This window comes from Carcharodon carcharias, chromosome 2, assembly GCF_017639515.1.
Source record: "Carcharodon carcharias isolate sCarCar2 chromosome 2, sCarCar2.pri, whole genome shotgun sequence".
NCBI lineage: Eukaryota > Metazoa > Chordata > Chondrichthyes > Lamniformes > Lamnidae > Carcharodon > Carcharodon carcharias.
In genome coordinates this window covers 75,983,379-76,003,534 of record NC_054468.1, presented here as the reverse complement: position 1 = coordinate 76,003,534, position 20,156 = coordinate 75,983,379, and the positions used below count along the sequence as shown (strand labels likewise).

The 20,156-nt window shown below is 42.1% G+C and overlaps 1 protein-coding gene across 4 annotated transcripts in view; it reads left to right on the top strand.

Annotated features, from left to right (window-relative positions):
• LOC121275435 (cytoplasmic protein NCK1-like) overlaps nucleotides 1–20,156 on the top strand; it is a 237,718-nt gene that overhangs the window by 189,906 nt on the left and 27,656 nt on the right. Inside the window, exon 2 of one of the 4 annotated variants that reach the window (XM_041183029.1) lies at nucleotides 5,266–5,517. The exons of the other annotated variants lie outside the window; for them this stretch is intronic. Coding sequence (XP_041038963.1) covers nucleotides 5,418–5,517 — 100 coding nt within the window. The 5' untranslated portion in view covers nucleotides 5,266–5,417. The remainder of the gene's footprint in view (nucleotides 1–5,265; nucleotides 5,518–20,156) is intronic. 4 annotated transcript variants of the gene reach the window in all.

The following is a 20,156-nucleotide window of genomic DNA, read 5'->3' as shown; positions in this document are numbered from 1 at the left end:
GAGATTGAAAGGGTGCAATGGATTGGAGCCTGCCATGCCAGGGTAGGGGTGAGGTGGGTGGTGAGGTGAGCAAGAGAGAGAGAATCTAGAAGTGGGCAGGTTCAAAGTGGGTTAGGTTTGGGTGTGAGATTTTTAACACTACTTTACATTCTAACCAACCCAAATTCACCCATTTTTTGGTGGAGTGGGGTTAAAATTCCCTCCATTACTTCAGTAAGTGATCAGTGCCTTCAGGAGAGATGAAGGAGTTTGGGAGCGTGCGGAGGAAAACGGAAAAATAAACTGCATTCGAACCACAAATATATCGAGAGGGGCTTTTCTGATAGAAAATGTGTAACTAAGCTGTTAGATTCAAAAAGATATCAGGTTTAATTGTCAGTTTATGTTAATTATCTATGATTATTAATGACCATACTCTAGTGTCATACCCATGACACTGAGAGCCAGTGTCCCCTTATCTGATTGACCCCTGTGAAAAGTGTGCATTTGTGAACATTGGTTGAGGACAGGTTTAGGTGTGGCTATCATTCCCTCATGATGTAGCTCAGTAGCCTGGAAAAAAAACTATACAGTGGAGGTAGTGCAGCTTTAAAATCTCTACTTAAGAAACACAAAACTAAAGTCAATATTACTAATAAGGAATATATTTTAAAGCCTGCTGAACATTTTGGGCACATTAGGTTTTATTTTAACTTTGTTCCTGACTCACTGACTTTGCTGAAAACTATAACAATTAAATGAATACTACAAGATATTCCCCATTAGCAATGCTGAGAATGCATGCTGAATGAAGAGGTCTGGACCTCATTTTAATATATTTTGTTAATGTATTTATTTACTGCACACCAAATTCATGAATCATTCTTGACACATCCACAATACTGACAGCAATGTACATGGAATGATGTTGCGTAAGCTCATACTCCTGTGCTGACTTGCTCTAAATAACAGGCTTGGCAGTTTTAGGGTGCAGAACTGCACAATTTTTTTAACCTTGAAATGAAAATTTAGTCATTGTTGGGGTGAAATGGATGCGTGCATGGATATACAGTTTTAAATTGCTAAAAATCATGATCACTAGTAGTGACTAGGATTCAGTTTAGGAAAGAGAGGTTCCTATACAATCAACTGAAACCAAAACGAGGCACCTCTAATTAAAATGACACCAGTTACCAGAGACAATAAGGATGTTAGAGCCTCAAAATGTAATCACTTTTAACGTGAGGATATTGCCCTGAGTGTCATCTCTCACTGGTAACTGCGGTTAATGTGCTGGAATGGCTGAAATTCTTACTGTACAGGATATGTTGTTATCCAGTTTTTCATAGTCGGGCAAAGACCTGGATTCCATCAACTTTTCCCCCCAGGTGACACGACAGGGCAATTTTCACCTTAATTGTTCTCAGTCACTTTGATTTTTGTTTTGTGTAACGTTTTCTCTCACCAGTGTTCAGTGCAGATTAGGACACTACATCAAAGCCTCCAAATGTATCTATACAAAAAAACTGTTGCAAATTCGCCCAACTAAAGTTTACTATTTTGAACAACAACCTTTCAACCGTTTAGGGTTTAACTCACCCGATTAATTGAGCAGACAGGTGAATGCAGTCATTTTACCATGGAGGCGGAAAGAAAGGAGGGCCAACCCCACCAACCTTCGTTCTTGCTGCATTTTGCAAAGTTAGCAAATAACAAGGTTTGGTAGCAGCTACTGTAATTTGTTTGGAAGCACTGAGCACTAAGCATTAATTAACCCATCTATTTAAAATTAGTGTTCAGAAACAGAAGTATTTAATGCTGAATTTCAGGAATGGCCATTGAATAATTCCCACACTTCTACAATACCTTCTTTGTTGCTGATCATTGCTGCACTGTTTATTCATGGGTAACAAGTGCATAAACTGTTGGGATGATTTAAATCAATTTGCAGTGCTAATGTAGCCCTGTGTTAACAAAAATAAATTAATTATTGGGGTGTAATAAAATCCATTTAAGAGAAATAATGAAATCACAGTATCTGAAATTCAGGTACCCGATGTACCAGACTGCAATAAATGAAGTTTTATTACAATGCATTTAAACTTCAGTGTAAATATAACATCAGTTTCAATGGACAAGAAGTGGAGAATATTAAATAGATTCCACGTGTAGAGAATGGAAGCCTCTTGATGCAGTATGAGCAATAGAGCAGCAGCATTGCATAATTTCATTTACCTAAAATTTAATGGATTTTTCTTTCTGCTGTCAAAATTGTCCTTTCCTTTTTCTCCTCTTAGTATTCAGGAAGTAACTTTTTTTCATATTGTGCATTGTTTGTAATACCATGATCATCAGATGTATTGGAGTCTCTGCTATTTCTTTTGATCTTATTGGAAGTCCCATAGGAACATCAGGACTATAACATGCAAATATTTCATTTTTGATAATTTGGATGTGACCAGTCCTTTCATGGTATTGTCAACACTGTAATATTTGGAATGTGTACAAGATGCCAGTGTTAGAGGTTATGAGCCAGCATCAAGGATTCTTGGCTGGTGTCAGAGGTTCTGCATTGCTGATTTAGGGGTTGAAAATAGTAAAACATATTTCATATGTTAAATGCTCCCCCCAGCTCCCGACAGAATTTTTTCTCTTGTTTTTTTAAATTCATTCACGGGATGTGGGCTTCGCTGGCTGGGCCAGCATTCATTGCCCATCCCTAGTTGCCCTTGAGAAGTGGTGATGAGCTCCCTTCTCAAACCGCTGCAGTCCATGTGGTGTAAGTACACCCACAGTGCTGTTAGGAAGGGTTTTGACCCAGCGACTTTGAAGGAACGCCGATATATTTCCAAGTCAGGATGATGAGTGACTTGGAGGGGAACTTCCCTATGGTGGTGTTCCCATTTATCTGCTGCCCTTGTCCCTCTAGATGTTAGTGGTCATGGGTTTGGAAGGTGCTGTCTAAGGAGCCTTGGTGAATTCCTGTAGTGCATCTTGTAGATGGTACACACTGCTGCTACTGTGCATCGGTGGTGGAAGGAGTGAATGTTTAGATGTGGTGCTAATCAAGTCGACTGCTTTGTCTTGGACGGTGTCCAGCTTCTTCAGTGTTTTAGGGGTGTACCCATCCAGGCAAGTGGGGAGTATTCCATCACACTCCTGACTTGTGCCTTGTAGATGGTGGACAGGCTTTGGGGAGTCAGGAGGTGAATTACCCGTCACAATTCCTAGCCTCTGACCTGCTCTTGTAGCCACAGTGTTTATATGACTAATGCAGTTCAGTTCCTGGTCAATGGTAACTACCAGGATGTTCATAGTGGGGGATTCAGTGATGGCAATGCCATTGAATATCAAGGGGCGATGGTTGTATTCTCTCTTGTTGGAGATGGTCGTTACCTGACACTTGTATGGTGCGAATGTTACTTGCCACTTAACAGCCCAAGTCTGGATATTGTCCAGGTCTTGCTGCATTTGGACATGGACTGCTTCAGTATCTGAGGAGTCGTGAATGGTGCTGAATATTGTGCAATCATCAGCGAACATCCCCACCTTCTGACATTATGATGGAAGGAAGGTCGTTGATGAAGGAGTTGAAGATGGTTGGGCTGAGGACACTACCCTGAGGAACTCCTGCAGTGATGTCCTGGGGCTGAGATGACTGACCTCCAACAACCACAGCCATCTTCCTTTCTGCTAGGTAGGACTCCAGCCAGTGGAGAGTTTTCCCCCTGATACCCATTGACTCCAGTTTTGCTTGGGCTCCTTGACGTTGCACTCAGTCAAATGCTGCCTTGAAGTCAAGGACAGTCACTCTCACCTCATTTTGGGAGTTCAGCTCTTTTGCACATGTTTGAACCAAGGCTTGATAGCACTGTTGATGACCCCTTCCATTACTTTACTGATGATCGAGAGTAGACTTATGGGATGGTAATTGGCTGGTTTGGATTTGTCCTGCTTTTTGTGTACAGAACATACCTGGGCAATTTTTCACATAGCCGGGTAGATGCCAGTGTTGTAGCTGTACTGGAACAGCTTGGCTAGGGGCGCAGCAAGTTCTGGAGCACAAGTCTTCATAACTATTGCCGGAATATTGTCAGGGTCCATAGCCTTTGCAGTATCCAATGCCTTCAGCCATTTCTTGATATCATGTGAAGTGAATCGAATTGGCTGAAGACGGTTTTATAACTTCACCAGGTTGACACTTCATTTTTAGTTATACCCGGTGCTGCTCGTGGAATTCCATCCTGCACTCTTCATTGAACCAGGGTTGATCCCCTGGCTTGATGGTAATGTTAGAGTGGGAGATATGTTGGGCCATGAGGTTACATCCTTTGTTCGAATACAATTTTGCTGCTGCTGATGGCCCATAACACCCTGTGGCTGCCCAGTCTTGAGTTGCTAGATCTGTTCAAAATCTATCCCATTTAGCACGGTGGTAGTGCCACACAACATGATGGAGGATATCCTCAACGTGAAAGCGGGACTTTTCTCCACAATGACTGTGCGGTGACCATTCCTACCAATACTGTCATAGATGCATCTGCGGTCAAGTATGTTTTTCCTTCTTGTTGGTTCCCTCACCACCTGCAGCTATGTCATTTAGGACTCGGCCAGCCGAGCCACTCTTGGTGACCAACATTGAAGTCCCCCAAATTCTGCGCCCTTGCCACCCTCGGTGCTTCCTCCAAGTGACGCTCAACATGGAGGAGCACTGATTCATCAGATGAGGGAGTGCGGTAGGTGGTAATCAACAGGAGGTTTCCTTGAGACTTCATGGGGCTTGGAGTCGATGTTGGGGACTCCCAGGCCAACTCCCTCCTGGTTGTATACCACTGTGCTGCCACCTCTGCTGGGGCAGGAAATATCCAGGGATGATGGCGATGGAATCTGGGACAACAAAGTATGATTCCCTGAGGTTGACTCTGTTAAGTTGTTGCGAGACAGCTCTCCCAATTTTAGCACTAGCCCCCAGATATTAGTACGGAGGACTTTGCTGGGTCGACAGGGCTGCAATTGCCATTGTCATTTCCGGTGCCTAGGTCGATGTCGGGTGGCCCATCTGATTTCATTCCTTTTTTGTGTCTTTGTAACGGTTTGCTACAACTGAGTGGCTTGCTAGGCCATTTCAGAGGGCATTTAAGAGTCAACCAAATTAACGTGGGTCTGGAGTCACATGTAGGCCAGACCAAGTAATGACATCACATTTCCTTCCCTAAAGGGACATTAGTGAACAAGATGGGATTTTACAACAATTGACATTGGTTATCATTGGACTTTTAATTCCAGATTATTTTTTATTGTTCCACGGTGGAATTCGAACCCAGGTCCCCAGAGCATTACCCTGGGTCGCCAAATTACTTGTTCAGCTACAATACCACTAACACCATCACCTCCTCAACTCGCTTCCATCCAAATTCAGTTGGTGTCCCTTCGTCCAAATGCATAACCCCACTCAGCCCTCGATCAAGCCTTGCTGTCAGTCACCATTAACCCATCATCCAAAAAGTTGGAGAATGACCCGGTTACATATTCATGGAGGTAGGTGAATCATTGAACGTGTAATATAACAAGAATTAATGTTGGAGGACCAGTACTTTACTGGAAATTTATTCTTGTGAGGCTGCTGTAATTTGCTGTTAATTTATTAGTGTTTGTTTTCACCTTTCATTGAGCCGTCAATCATTTGTTGAAAATGCAAATACTTGTATGTTGTAAAGTTAGTGGTGAGTCAGTTGATCAGCATGTTGGTGCACCCACACACTGAGCCTCCAAGGGGAAGAATACAGGATTATGCCCACTGATTACCCAATGGTGTGTATTTAGTTATAGTTTGGTCATTGCATACTGAGATGGAGGGAAACTCAAAGGCTGAGTCCATCTGATTCCTGTGACCTATCTCAGTAACAGAAATACTCTGATCCAAGTTGACTGCATGTTTGGTTGGAACTTGTGGTGCGAGTTTTACACTCCCACCCACCCCCAACCAAGCCATGTTTTCGGCAGGGTGGGAGGGAGGCACATGAAATATGACATGTGACTAGCCCATCACCTTTCTGTCCACCCCCAACTGGTTCCTCATAATGCAGTGGGTGGGTAAGGTGCCAACTATGCCGCCCGCCTTTAGGCCTATTGAGGCCCTTAACTGCCCAATTAAATGAAGGGCCTCATTCAGCTCCACTGCCTCAATACGCTGGGCAGTGGAAGGCGGCGGAGAGTGGGAAGCCTGCTTTTTCACCAGGGGTAGCTCCTTTGGGAGAGTGCCACCTTGGGGCACTCTGCAAGATGGTACTCCACCTTTGTGCATCAACTGGCCTCCAAGACCAGACCACCACTGCCCCCCCCCCCCCCACACACACACAACAGCCACCTGCTCCCACCCCTCCCCTTATTCCAGGGTTTATTATGCTGTCTTCATGGAATTGCTTGTAGTCCTAGCAGTGCCCACTACTGAGCTCTGGTGCTGCTGAGACTGCAAGAGGTGCCAGCCAATCAGATTGGCCTACTTTTCTCGAGTGTGGACATCCTTCCACTGAGGGGTGGAAGTCCCACTCTCAGCTTGTATTGTCACTACAGGGCAGCCTTTTTAAAATTTGCTCAGTCTAACACAGGGGGGAGCAATAATTGGGAGTGCAGTGCAGGATTTAAATCATCCATTTCTACTTGAGACATTAGAAGAAAACCTGTTTTGAGATACAGTGCTCCATCTTTTATGATGTATATTCCTGTGTGTTTCTACCTTGAAGTTTCTCCATCCTCTCAATAAAACACAGTTGAAAAAGCGCAGGGAAAACTGGGAGAGGTGTAGACCAATGTAAGTGCACTGCTAATATCACAAATGGTTGTATAGTAAAGAGGAAAAGCAAGTAATTGTCCTCTCACGGTAACCATGCAGTATTATAGAAGTTTCCTGTAGCTATTGGCAGCTCTGACCAATGCCTGTATTGTCCTCAGTTTAGTCAGCTTGAATGTTCCATATTAGTTCTGAAAACTAGATGGTAGTCTTGATTTACTTTTATCAAATGAGTCCACTGGGGATTCTGCCTGAAGTGTGCAATACTGTTACCATTTGTTTATAGAAGGAAGCATTTGACTGTCATTTGTCTGAAGACTTTTTGTGAATAAGTCTATGGATCACTTCTGTGGAAATGGTTGGTTTGGGATGTGGTGGGAAGTTTGCTATACAGCTTTAAGTATATTGTGATTTTCTAATTTTTTTCAAATACTTCTCCCATCTGATTGTGTGTACATGCCTCCTTTGTTACTAATTTATGTCACATTATTGTCATCAATTATTAAAAAAAACTCTGGAGTGTCTTAAACATGTCAATCAACTGGTACATTTCTGTTGTACTACTAAGCCTCTCCTGCTGATGCCTGATATAGATCCGTTTCTCAGCTGGGTAATAGATTGTATATGTGCTGCTGCTCAGCAACATAATCCACAGATTTGACATCAATTTCCCTGGAGGAGATACAGCTCTACCTCACCATCACTTCTCTCGACCTCTCCACTGCTTTGTGTTGTCAGACTGCTGCAATTGTGGATGAGCTGGAATTTGCTCCAATTACGTATTGGGAAGATTGAAACCATTGGCGGAATCTTCGGTCCTGTCAGCAGCGGGAAGTTTGGTGGACGGGGGAATTTAATTTGGTGTGAGGCCAAAAATCAGTTTCTTGACGCCAGGATAAACTTTAAAGTCCCGAGAACAGAATTCCTAAAGATGGGTCAAGCTTCTAGATGAACAATGTCGGAAGTCCTTTAAAAGGGCTTTAGAAGATTAGGAAGCAGGATGTCCTGCAACTGATATAAGACTGAGAACATGAAGTGGCTGGCACACATTCAGTGCAGATGTCCCATCTGCTGGTTAGTGCTGCAACCCAAACTCCTGTCTGACATACCTGTGCACCCACACGCTTGGATTACCTGATGCCATTAATAGTGTCAGTTTGCAATAAGAGTAGACTGTACACTTACCCTGGCGGAACACAGCAGATCATTTATTCTCTCCTGACACTGCTGAGTGTTTCTGTGCTGGGCCTCACGAGTGTTAACCTCCATTGTGACCTTCACCCAGATTGTTGCGGTCAACTAGGAGTGCCTCCTGCTGCCAATACAGGGAAACAACACCACCTGCCTTTCTGGATGGCCTGGAGGAGAGCCTCCAGGTAGGCTTCGTTGAACTGTGGGGCCGCACGGTTCTTTCTTTGGGACATTTAGGACAGCCAAACTTAAGCTCCTAGCCTGCAATGAGTTAGTGGTTTTTTGGGTGTCCTTTATGTATAGCACTCGCACCTTTGATCCTATGAGGTAATGGCGGGGACGGCGACTTCCTGCCCACCCCACCACGGGATTCGCCATGGGCTGCACAGATGTATAGACAATGAGCTGAACTGTGCAAAATTATGTATGTTCAGCCATCCAGTTATCCCACTCTGAATTGTGCTTATGCCACTGAACTTAGAACAGAAGATTCCGGCGATTATATTCGGCCATCATTTTGCCTTTTTCTAAACTTAGGAATAGTGTTGTGACTTTTTATCAAAATGACTAAATTATTTGCGGATCATACAAAGATTGGCCAGGTGATTAACAGTGAGGTTGAGTGTCTTGGGCTACAGAAGATATAGATGGGATGGTCAAATGGGCAGATAAATGGCAGATGAAATTTAATCCTTGGAAGTGTAAGGTGATACACTTTGGAAGGAATAATTTGATAAGGAAGTATTCAATGAACAGCATGGCACTAGGAAGTTCTGAGGAACAAAGGGACCTTGGCGTGTGTGTCCATAGATCTCTGAAGGCAGAGGGGCATGTTAGTGGGGTGGTGAAAAAGGCATATGGGACACTCGCCTTTATCAATCGAGGCATAGGTTACAAAAGTAGGGAGGTCATGTTGGAGTTGTATAGAACCTTAGTGAGGCCACAGCTGGAGTACTGTGTGCAGTTCTGGTCGCCACATTATAGGAAGGATGTGATTGCACTGGAGAGAGTGCAGAGGAGATTCACCAGGATGTTGCTTGGGATGAAACATTTAAGTTATGAAGAGAGGTTGGATAGACTTGGATTGTTTTCGTTGGAGCAGAGAAGACTGAGGGGTGACCTGATCGAGGTGTACAAAATTATGAGGGGCATGGACAGGGTGGAAAGGGAGCAGCTGTTCACCTTAGTTGAAGGGTTAGTCACAAGGGGGCATAAATTCAAGGTGAGGGACAGGAGGTTTAGGGGGGATGTGAGGAAAAACTTTTTTACCCAGAGGGTGGTGACAGTCTGGAATGCACTGCCTGGGAGGGTGGTGGAAGCGGGTTGCCTCACATCCTTTAAAAAGTACCTGGATGTGCACTTGGCACGTCATAACGTTCAAGGCTAGGGCCGAGTGCTGGTAAATGGAATTAGGTAGGTAGGCCAGGTGTTTCTCACGTGTTGGTGCAGCCTTGATGGGCCGAAGGGCCTCTTCTGCTCTGATTCTGTGATTTAATTGACAGAAAATCTATTCAGGTTTACAAATAGCCATTTGCTAGTACAGAACTTGAGTATTGCTGAAAAAAGAGACAAAAAAAAGTTTTTTGTCTTGCCTTCATTCAGATAGATTTGCAAGAATACCAGTTGTAAAGGGAGCAATTTATACTGCATGAAAAGAGTGTGCTGATTGATTTGGCAAGTGGACTCTGAATGGTAGAGGCATTGCCATGGAGAATGCACAGGCAACAGTTAACTGCCAAGCATTTCTTCAAATCTAAACCAGGCAGGTCAGCTTTGGTCAAGGAATTATCCTGGCAAATGAACCAAGGAATGGTTATCCCCCAAGCTATTTTTTAGTTGAGAAAGGCACAATGTGTGGATATGCTCCTTTTGCCTGCAAAGGACAGGCCCTATGCATGAGTATATGTTGCTTTTAGCACTGGAAGTGAGCTACACCTGGTCTCCTTGCGAATCTGTCCTGGTGAGTGCAAGACATAAAGTTTCAAGAGCATGTCTCTCTTTTCAGCACTATTATTCAGGTTTACAGTGAAATTGCTGAAGTTAATCTTCCTTTGAGACTACACTTGGAGAAGTCGCAACAGTTCCGTTAAGTTCACTGTTGACAACTAACTGACAGTCTCATGTGTATGTTGGCAACATATTAATTAACCAATGTAGCATCTCCAAGCATGCAAAGTTTCAAATTGTTGATTATTTGGATTCCTATTATAATCCAATAATAGTGTTTGTTTACTTTTTGCACATGCATGAACAGATGATTCACTGATGATAGTGATGGCTGAGTTTTGTTAAAGTGCCTTTTGTATTTACCCATAAAGAAAGAAGCTATATGAACAAAATTCCAAAGTGACTAAGTTCTTGTACATCAAAGGTTATTTAAGACAGGTGTTAATCTTGTCTGCACGAAGGATTTTTTTAAAGGTCGGTTTGGGGGAGGGGATTGAAAACGTTTTAACGTATTAATGTTTTTTAAAAAGGGCAGAGGACTTTTTTTTTGAAGTCTCCAGTGCATGGATCAAATGATTGCATAATGAACCAGATGTAATAAACCACCTGCAAACACAGATAAACTTACACCCTTATGATAGATACTATAGAAGTTTCAGTTCTATAATAAGCGGCTTACAGTCCATAGGAATCCCCTTTTTTCTTTTCTCCTTTTTTTGCAAGATTTTATATAGACAGTGCCCATTTGGTTGAAGTGAGAAACTGCTAACTGGAATTGCTGCAAACAAAATAGTTGATGTGGCAGAATATGTGATCAGAAAGGCTGGTTATGGGCAGCTTGCCACAATTTTACAGCAAATACATTTTATGATCGCTTTAGTGAATTATTTTTAAAATGCACCACGACTATTCAATGCATTTACAAAAATAGAAACTAAAATGGATTAGCCATATAAATGCTATGGCTACAAAAGCAGGTTAGAGGCTAGGAATCCTGTGCCAAGTAACTCACCTCCTGATTCCCTGAAGTCTGTCCACCATCTGCAAGGCACAAGTCAAGAGTATGATCAGATTATCTCCACTTGCCTGAATGAGTGCAGCTCCAACAACACTGAAGAAGCTTGACACCATCCAGGACAAAGCAGTCTGCTTGATTGGCACCCCTTCCACAAACATTCACGCCCTCCATCACCGACAAACAGTGGCAGCAGTGTGTACCCGTCTACAAGATGCACTGCAAGAACTCACCAAGGCACTATAGGTAGCACCTTCCAAACCCACGACTGCTATCAACTAGAAAGATAAGGACAACAGACAGGTGGGAACACCACCACATGGAAGTTCCCCTCCAAACCACTCACCATACAGACTTGGAAATATATCGCAGTTCCTTCACTGTCGATGGGTCAATATTCTGGAACTCCTTCCCTAACAGCACGATGTGTGTACCTACACCACATGGACTGCAGTGGTTCAAGAAGGCAGCTCACCACCACCTTCTTAAGGGCTACTAACTAGAGCCAGGCAATAAGTGCTCACCTAGCCAGTGATGCACATATCCTGTAAATTAATTTTTAAAAAATGGATGAGAAAATATGTTTGGCCAATCTTAGTTCATCCCTGCTAAAGGAATCCACATGTACATCATTGGGGAGATGGGAGATCCCTCAAAATTACAGCATGCAGCTGTTTTGTAAGTTGTTCCAGGCCAGAATTTTCCTGGCGGGGGACGGGGCCTGCTCGCCGACACGTAAAATGGCACATGGTGATGTCAGTTGGAACTCCCGACATCACCGCGCTCCATTTAAAATTTCAGTTAAGCGGGGGCTTAGCAGAATCAGCTGTGCGCCCGCCAACCTGTCAGTGGCCAATTGAGGTCATTGACAGAGTTATTAAATTAATTAATGGACATGCCTGTCCAACCTTAAGGTTGGCAGGCAGGCCAGGAGCCCTGACGGGAATTAGAAAAAGCATGAAACCTCATCCACGGGTGAGATGAGGTTTCCTGTAGGTTTTAAAAAATTTAATTAAAGATTTTTTTTAAAAATTATGCACACGTCCCAACTCCTGTGAAAGTGTCACATGAGGGGACATGTCATAGAATTATTTTTTTCTATTTTTAATATTTTTGACAGTAAAGCTGATCTCCCTGAGGCAGCACTTAGCCTCAGAGAGATGAGTGCACTCTTTGGTGCGCATGCGTGAAAAAGCACGCTCTCGGGTTTAAGGATTCCCCCACCCCCCACCCGCACAGGGAGCACATAGTGTTTCCGTGCGGACATTAAAGCCCACCCACGTTAAATGGCGGTGTGCCCCCATTCGGAGGCACGCTGGCACTTCAACATCGCCCCTGACGGGGGGAAAATCCTGCCCCCAGGGTTTTTGCCTCCACTGTCCTATCTGGATTGCCATTCCACCTCACAATCATTCTGTGGAGAAGACATCCATCCTAAATTTTTTAGTTTAAATGTTTCTATTTTAAAATTCTCATCCTTGTTCTCAAATCCTTCTGTGGCCTCTCCCCTGCCTATCTCTGTAATTTCCTCCAGCCCACAATGCTTTGAGATATTTGTGCTCATGTAATTATGGCCTTTTAGCATTCCCTGACTTCTATAATCTCTCCATCTTTGGTGGCCGTGCCTTCAGTTGTAAGGGACATAAGCTCTGGAATTTTCTCCCTATAAACTCTGCTTTCTACCTCATGTATTTTATTATGCTCCTGTCAAGTGCCTTGGGGCATGTTAAAGGTGCTACGTAAATATAAGTGGTTGTTGTTTGAACCCTTGCCTCTTTGTACTTCTGTCATAGGTTAACTTGATGTAATGTTAATTACCTTTAATTAGCACTATTATACCAATTACTGCTTTGCATCAGTTTCCCTGAGTTGCTGCTTTTCAGGGCGTTAAAGTTTTTTTTATATAAAATTTGTAAAAATGTGATATTTTCTAAATGCTTTAATGGACAGTCAAAAATATAGTGCCCATATTTAAAAAGGCAACTGCAGTCCTAATAGTCTTGTTATACATCCTTGACAGAAGTGTTGAATGTAAGAAAGAAAATTGGGTGATATGTAACCCATGAATGGTGTTGATAAAGCTAAGAAACAAGTTTAGAGACATTGAGTATACTCGATGTTAAAACAGTTCACAAAACCAACAAAATTCTGACTTACCGAGACAAAGTGGTAGAACATGAGTAAGAGAAAGTCATGATCACAACTGTAGGCAGCTCTGATCACTGGGAAATAAAGAAGACATTCCTGCAGCGGAGGCAGGGCATACAGGCTTCACAGGATTAGTCCCTGCGTCAGGGTTCTTGAGGAAACATGCATTTCAGTCTCAGAAGGAAGTATGTTAAGGAAATGGATAAGGTTAATATGGAATATTACTTTAAATTGTAATAATTGGGCGAGGAGATTCAAACTGATAAAAGGCAAATTTAAATCTGGAGTATCCCTTCAGATAAAGAGTGATGACTTGGACTCAACTTCCAGAGAGAATAATGGAGACAAATGCTGTGGTTCCTGTTAAGAACAACTATACATTGAATTGGGCAAATTTTAGGGTCTTTCCAGATGGACAAGTTAAGATGACTTTCCTTAGCTATAATTTTGTGACCATAAGAAGTCACAGACCATGTGTACCAATAAGTTTATTTCTATCAATAGATTTAATGCAGCATGATAGAGGGGTGGAAAACGTGACAAAGGATGCAGGAATTGAGGAGAGAGCAGTATTGGCACTTGCCTTGCAATCAAACCTCTCAACTTTGGCATCAGAGTAATCCTAGGCCGTATGCTTTGGTTAATATTTGTTTTCAAAAGCTATTCATATAGTCAAGGACTGAATTATGCGCTTGGTTAACACACTGTTCCATTAGAGTTCATAGGCAGCCTAATTTAATGAAATGAGCGTCTTCCTTTATTTTGGCTTTATGATCCTCTGTGAAACAACTATAGATTGTTTCAACTATGCACCATTGGGAAAGTCTGCATGGTATAAATAATACCCTAATTTTGGCACCGCAATGATGACTGATGTGTGTAAGGAAGCATCAGATCAGCAGTGATAAGAGACTGGAGATGAGGTACACTAATTGAGCAGTGGAAAATTACATCCTTCTTGGATTCTTTGCCTCAATTTTTATGATTACTGGCAAGAACTGCTAGATCATCAGACGAGAATCCTAAATTTCGATTCACTTTCTTAAATTTACTCAGTTAATGTAACAATTTGGTGTGTTAGGTGAAACACATTGGAAGGAAATGACTAATAGGGATTAGTTCCCTGATGTCGAGAAGTGTTTCTGTCACCATATTGTAGAAATAAGTTCCTTGAGTGTTCAAATATGACTAGGTAGGCTGTTTAAACACCATCAAAGATTGAGGTCAATTGATCAAATGTGCCACAACTTTCGGATTCAGAGCTGTGCAGATTAGCAGTAAGGATATATGATTTATGGAAAGCCATGCTGAGTTAAGTTTGGTTTGTCAAAACTGCAGTAGCCATCACCTTTATACTAAAACCACTGTGCCAGTGTCCTTGGTTGTATCATGGACTACTTTTGGTTTATACAGCAACTATAAGGAATGGTCCCACAGTTTTATTTAAAGTGTCCAGTGTGATTTTTATCTAGCCTATATATGAAACAGATCCGAATCCATAGCACTAGAACATCCTGAAAATGAAATGCATGCTTGATTACAGTGATTCCTCGCTCAATGTTGTTGTTGTATTTCCGAAAAGTGTAACTTTGAAATGAACAACTTGAAGCGAATTAGATTTTCCCATTGCAACCAATGTGAAAGCTTGAGTTAGGTTCTGTAGGATGTTTCTTGTCAAAAAAAAGTTAAAACATTATACCCTGTAAGTCTAAATTCTGCACATTGCTAAATTACTATATTCGTGAATAAAAACTTTTAAAAATTTAAATAAAGGTATAATAATTCTCTCAATAGTATTGGGATTTATTGTAAAGTAGTGGGGTTTGGATAGTGAGTGTGAGTGTGTGTGTGTGTGAGATTTAATTGAATTAGAGACAGCTGGTCTGGAGGCTTTGACTCACCAAAAGAAGCTAGATTTGAAATGCTGAAGTTTTAGAATGTGAGGTGAGAAGAATTTGTATTTTTAGATAAATTAGGGTAGTTTGAATTTCAAAGAGATGGCAGGATGTTATGCCTAGCCAGAGAAGCTAGGCCAAGTAGTGTGTTTATTTTTCCCAAAGGTTACTGATGATTTCAGCACCATGAAATGATTTATATTATGAGAAGGCTAAAGTTCCAAAGATACATAGGAACAATGGAATTTACATTAAAAGGGAGAAACATGTATAAAGGAGATTGAAGCTGTGTCAGGGAAGGCATTGTAAGATCCACCAGAAGTGTGAAAAGCCTCCAGTATTTGTGCATTAAGTCTGCTGTCTACAGAAACCAAAGCTGGGAAAAGCCACTTTGAATTCAGCTGTCCAGGGTATTGTGTTGACTTGCCTGGATCTGTTTAAAAACTATTTTTTTTTTTTTACTGTTGCCTTAGCGGGGATATAACTGGAAACCCGATTAATTAGGGGTTTTAGGAGTTACTATAGTGGTAATTTGTCGACCTATGTATGTGCTTGAAATCTTTTCTTTTGTTAACAAATGTTTAATTTAGTTTTCTAAAAATCTCAAGTCTTGATGGACTTATTACTACTGAATTCAGGGCATGCATCTCAAAATAAAATACAAATTGCAAAACCATTGTGACCGCATGATCAAGTTTCCCTCGTGGATTTGATCCATCTGGCACACATCTGCCACATCGTAACTATATGATAACTCTTTCTTTTTACCTCCTGCTCGCTATCTGTTGTGTGACCCGACCCAATGGCTTGCCACCCATCATGTTCCCAGTCCCTCCGGCTTGCTGGTGATTGTGCTTACCGACCCTTCAGCTAACTGACCCTCCTCACTGCTTTTCCCTCCTCAACCCACTTTTAAGCAAGGGCTTGGGAGATGAAAGGCAGGAAGCAACCTGTGGAGTGAGCAGCTTCGAGTTGCAGGGTCGTGGAGGAAAGCTGCAAGCTGGAGAGGCAGCTACCAAAAGGGTCAGGGAGCAGGAGTGGTTGGTCCAAAATGGTGCTGACCGAGTCGTGTGACCCTGCATCACACCCAGTGCAAAACATCATAAAAATGAACTCCCGGCAGTAAATGCAAATAGATGCCCCATTACATGATCGACTTTAAATCAAAATGATTAAGAATGTAGCACCTTAAAGCGAGCACTTATTGTGCTCTTACTACTGTTAATAAAGAGTATCTAGCTCACCTCTGTTCACTCTTTTCCCTAAAAAGCAATGCCATTTTTGTAAGTGTGTTGGGGAAAACAAGATAAATAATGGTGCTTTAAACCTACTTCTTACATAAAGGTAATAAGTTTCTTGAAGTCACCAATTGCCAAGCTTTACTGGTGCAATGTAGCCACATTCCTGCTGCAAAATGTTAGTTTGAACTTATTCTGCATTTTTATTCCATCCCAGGCTTCCAGCCCTTTGCAGATGACATTGACAAATTGTGGTTAATCAGTAAGCACAAACTTTAGGCTGTGTAATGGTGAAAATTTGCATAATTGGCTGCTGTTCCAAGTATACTCTGATGTCTCAGTTCCTTATGTGTTTTATTGACTTGAAGCTACTGGGAACTCCAAGGGAAACATTAGGAAAGTCAGCACCATGCCTTCTTCTCTGGGACTTCTTTTCAAAGAAGTTCAATTGTGTGGAGATGTATGTGGGCATTTTGGGTAAAATCAGCTTTTGTAAGACAGTTAGCAGTGAACTTGTGTTCATACCTCTTATTGCATACCTCATTTTAATTGTCAAGTCTCGCTCAAATACATCATAAAACATGTTGATGGAAATGGTGCAATGGGATGAAGAGTGCTGTTCCTTATTCGTCTAATCACATCCTAAGCTTGTTTCCGTAGTTGTACCTTTAGGATGTTACCTGCAGTTGTGATGAAACAGTAGTAATGTGTTCAGTCCTGATTCACTTCTAATGTACAGTAGGCAATATATCTGCCATGTGAAAGTTTATTTTATCAAACTTTACTTCTGGACTGCAAGAAAGCAAAGCAAAGCACTCAAGCATGCATTGTATTCTTCTCCAAGTTACATTATTGCTTATTAAATTAGATGCATTAGTGACCTGTTTGTTCTTGTCAGATGAAAAATCTAGGAATACTAACTCTCCTTTAATAGTTAACACAGTAAAGGGAAGCCGCTTTGTATGCTATAAAAGGTTATCGTTTCCCCAGCTCTGAACAGTCATATTCCTCCAAGGATTATTGGTCAGTCGTCTGCATTTGTAACTGCATGTACAACAGGTTGAATGAGACGTGGAGGCCTGATGACTTATGTTCTATAGTGTGTAGTGTATGGTTTTCAACCAGTGAAGGAAATCATACGTAAAGTAGACAATATCCCTTTTCAATCTCTACACTCAGTAGTTGGTAAACCTGAATGCCAAACATTATATTTGGGGCCTGTTGTGAAACCATGCTTTATATCAAAAACTGATTTTTGAATTTACTGGTTGGAAACTCCTAATTGAAGTAAAAGAAAAATTAAGCCACGTTCCGATGACTTGAGATCGCAGTCAAAGATAGCTGCACATTTGCAACACTGGTTTGTAGAAGATACAATGAAATGGAGACAACCTGTCCACAAAGCTGCACCAGGAATAATTGCCTTGAAGTAGTACAAATGGGGTCATCTCCTATCCCAATAGCAAAACATCCAGACAGTCATCTGAGGAACTGGGGTTATCCTTCCTTCAAGCAGAGCTTTCTTTCCTAATACTTTTCCACTGACATTTATCAGAACCCTCTTCTGTTAATAAGCTACATTATGTGACAGCAGCCTTTTTTCAGGTTTGTTTACCAAGTTAGCTACTAATGGCCTCACAATTTTTCTCACTATCTGGTCTATTAGCTTTACATACTTCATGGCTGAATATGATGTAATGAGGTGCCACAGTGGGAATTATGTAATGAGCCATAAATCTACACTGTGCCAAATACAGCTGTTTGTTAACCCAGTAAAAGTCTGTCTAAAATGATCTAATTTCCATTTAAGTTTACATTTAAGTTATTCTTCTTATCGTGCCCACGGACAGTCTATACATGGCCCAGCCAGAACTGGACACATTTTTGCACCTTGTTGAATTCAGCAAGATCTGCAACAGTGCAGGGTTCCTCTAGCGATAGGCATTGCAGGAGATGTTGCATAGTCTGTGATTCAGTTCCACATTCACAAGTTTTCGGGCTGGTTGTATATCCCCATTTGCTTAGTGAAACCTTTGAATGACCTACAGCAGTCCTAAGTCTGTTAAGGCACTTCCAGGTTGCCTAGTTGCAATTAGCTCCTGGGGGAAGGCTTTCATCCGATAGAATTTCCATCGCTGGGGGTTGTTCGAGACTGGCGAGCTGGTCTTTCCACAAGGCGATGCGGGCTTCAGATGAGGTTGATTGTAATGGAACAACACTGATCATGAAGCTCTTCCTTGACTTTAGGTGGCTGGGTGTAGGTGTATGACCATGTAGAGGGTGCCCCTCATCTGATGTTTGACAGAGTCGTTCTTTCTTGCTGGCTACTGTTCTTCTAATATCAGGGGGAGCGATACTCGCCAGGATATATAGGCCGTTGGTGTTTCTTGGCTTTAAACAACCTGTGATAAGTTGGCAGCTTGCATTCAGAACAGCATCCATCTTCTTAGCAAGAGTAGATCTTTCCCATGCAGGGCAGGCGTATTCGGCAGTGGAATAGCAGAGAGCAAGTGCACTAGTTCGCAATGTTTTCGAGCTTGCTCCCCATTTTGTGTTAGTGAGCTTATTCAGGATGTTGTTTCATGCGCTCACTTTTGCCTTTGTCTTTTCGATGTGGGTCTTGAAGGTGAGGCATCTGTCAAGGGTGACTCCTAAATAGATAGGGTGCTTGCAATGCGTCAGTGTTGCTCTACACCAGGTTACTGTAAGCTGGCGTTTGGCTTCACGGTTTCTGAGGTGGAATGCACAAACTTGCTTCTTTCGTGGGTTTGCGCAAAGGTGGTTTTCTTCATAGTAGGATGTTAGTCCCTCCAAGGCCTCAGAAAGCATTTTCTTCATGGTGTTAAAATCAGTGCTTTGGGCAGTGACACATAAGTCATTGGCATATGTAAAACGATGTGTGACATCATCTATAGGTTGGTCATTCGTGTAGATATTGTACAGCAGCAATGCAAGCACGCTTCCCTGAGGAAGACCATTCTTCTGAACATGCCACCTGCTGCGCTTCCCACCTAGTTCAACATAGAACTGATGATTCTGAAGCATGCTTTCTAACCGCTCTGTTAAGTGAATATCTTTTGTCATCTCCAGGATCTTGCAGAGGAGAAGTCTATATGGCTCACTGTATCATATGCTGCTGATAGGTCTACAAAAAGAACACCTGTTACAATCCCTTGCTCAAAACCATCTTCGATATGTTGTGTGAGGTTGAGCAGTTGGCTTGTTGTTGATTTGCTGGGGCGGAAACCTGCTTGCTTTGGAATGATCTTCTCATCTCTAGTTGGTGCTATCCTATTGAGTATCAGGCGTTTGAACAGCTTATTGGTGTGCCAAAGCAGTGAAATTGGCCGAAAACTCTTGGGATCTGAGGGATCTTTTCCAGGCTTTAATAGTGCTATTACATGTGCCTCCTGCCAAATATTAGGTAGCTTGTGTGTTGCCAGGCAGTGGTTGAACAATTGTAGGAGCCATTTCTTTGCTTGCTGTCCAAAATGCTTTATCTGCTCTGTTGCTATGTTGTCAAGACCAATTGCTTTTCTGTGTTTTAGACTAGATATACCAGTTTCCAGCTCTTCCATGGTGAATGGTCCAGTGAAACCAGGGTCATCGTTGTACTTCTTCCTATCTTGGTTGTTTCTTGTTGATTTTTCCATTTAGGAGCAACTAGTGTGCAACTTGGTTTGCAGACACATTTGGATGTTGGGCAGCTTTCTTGGGATCGCCTGCAAGTTTGCGTATGAGAGACCATGCCTTCTTGCTGTTTTTTGTAAGATCTGTTGTCTCTATCAAGGTGTCCCAGGTATTTTGAAGCTCTTGAGAGACACTTAACATCACCTTCTCACTGATAGACATTGTTTCCTCTGAGAAGGGGTCAGATTCAAACATTGAGATATACTCCCAGTAGAGTTCAGCATTCTCCTTGATGAGACCAGAGATGTAGTGTGCTCTACAAC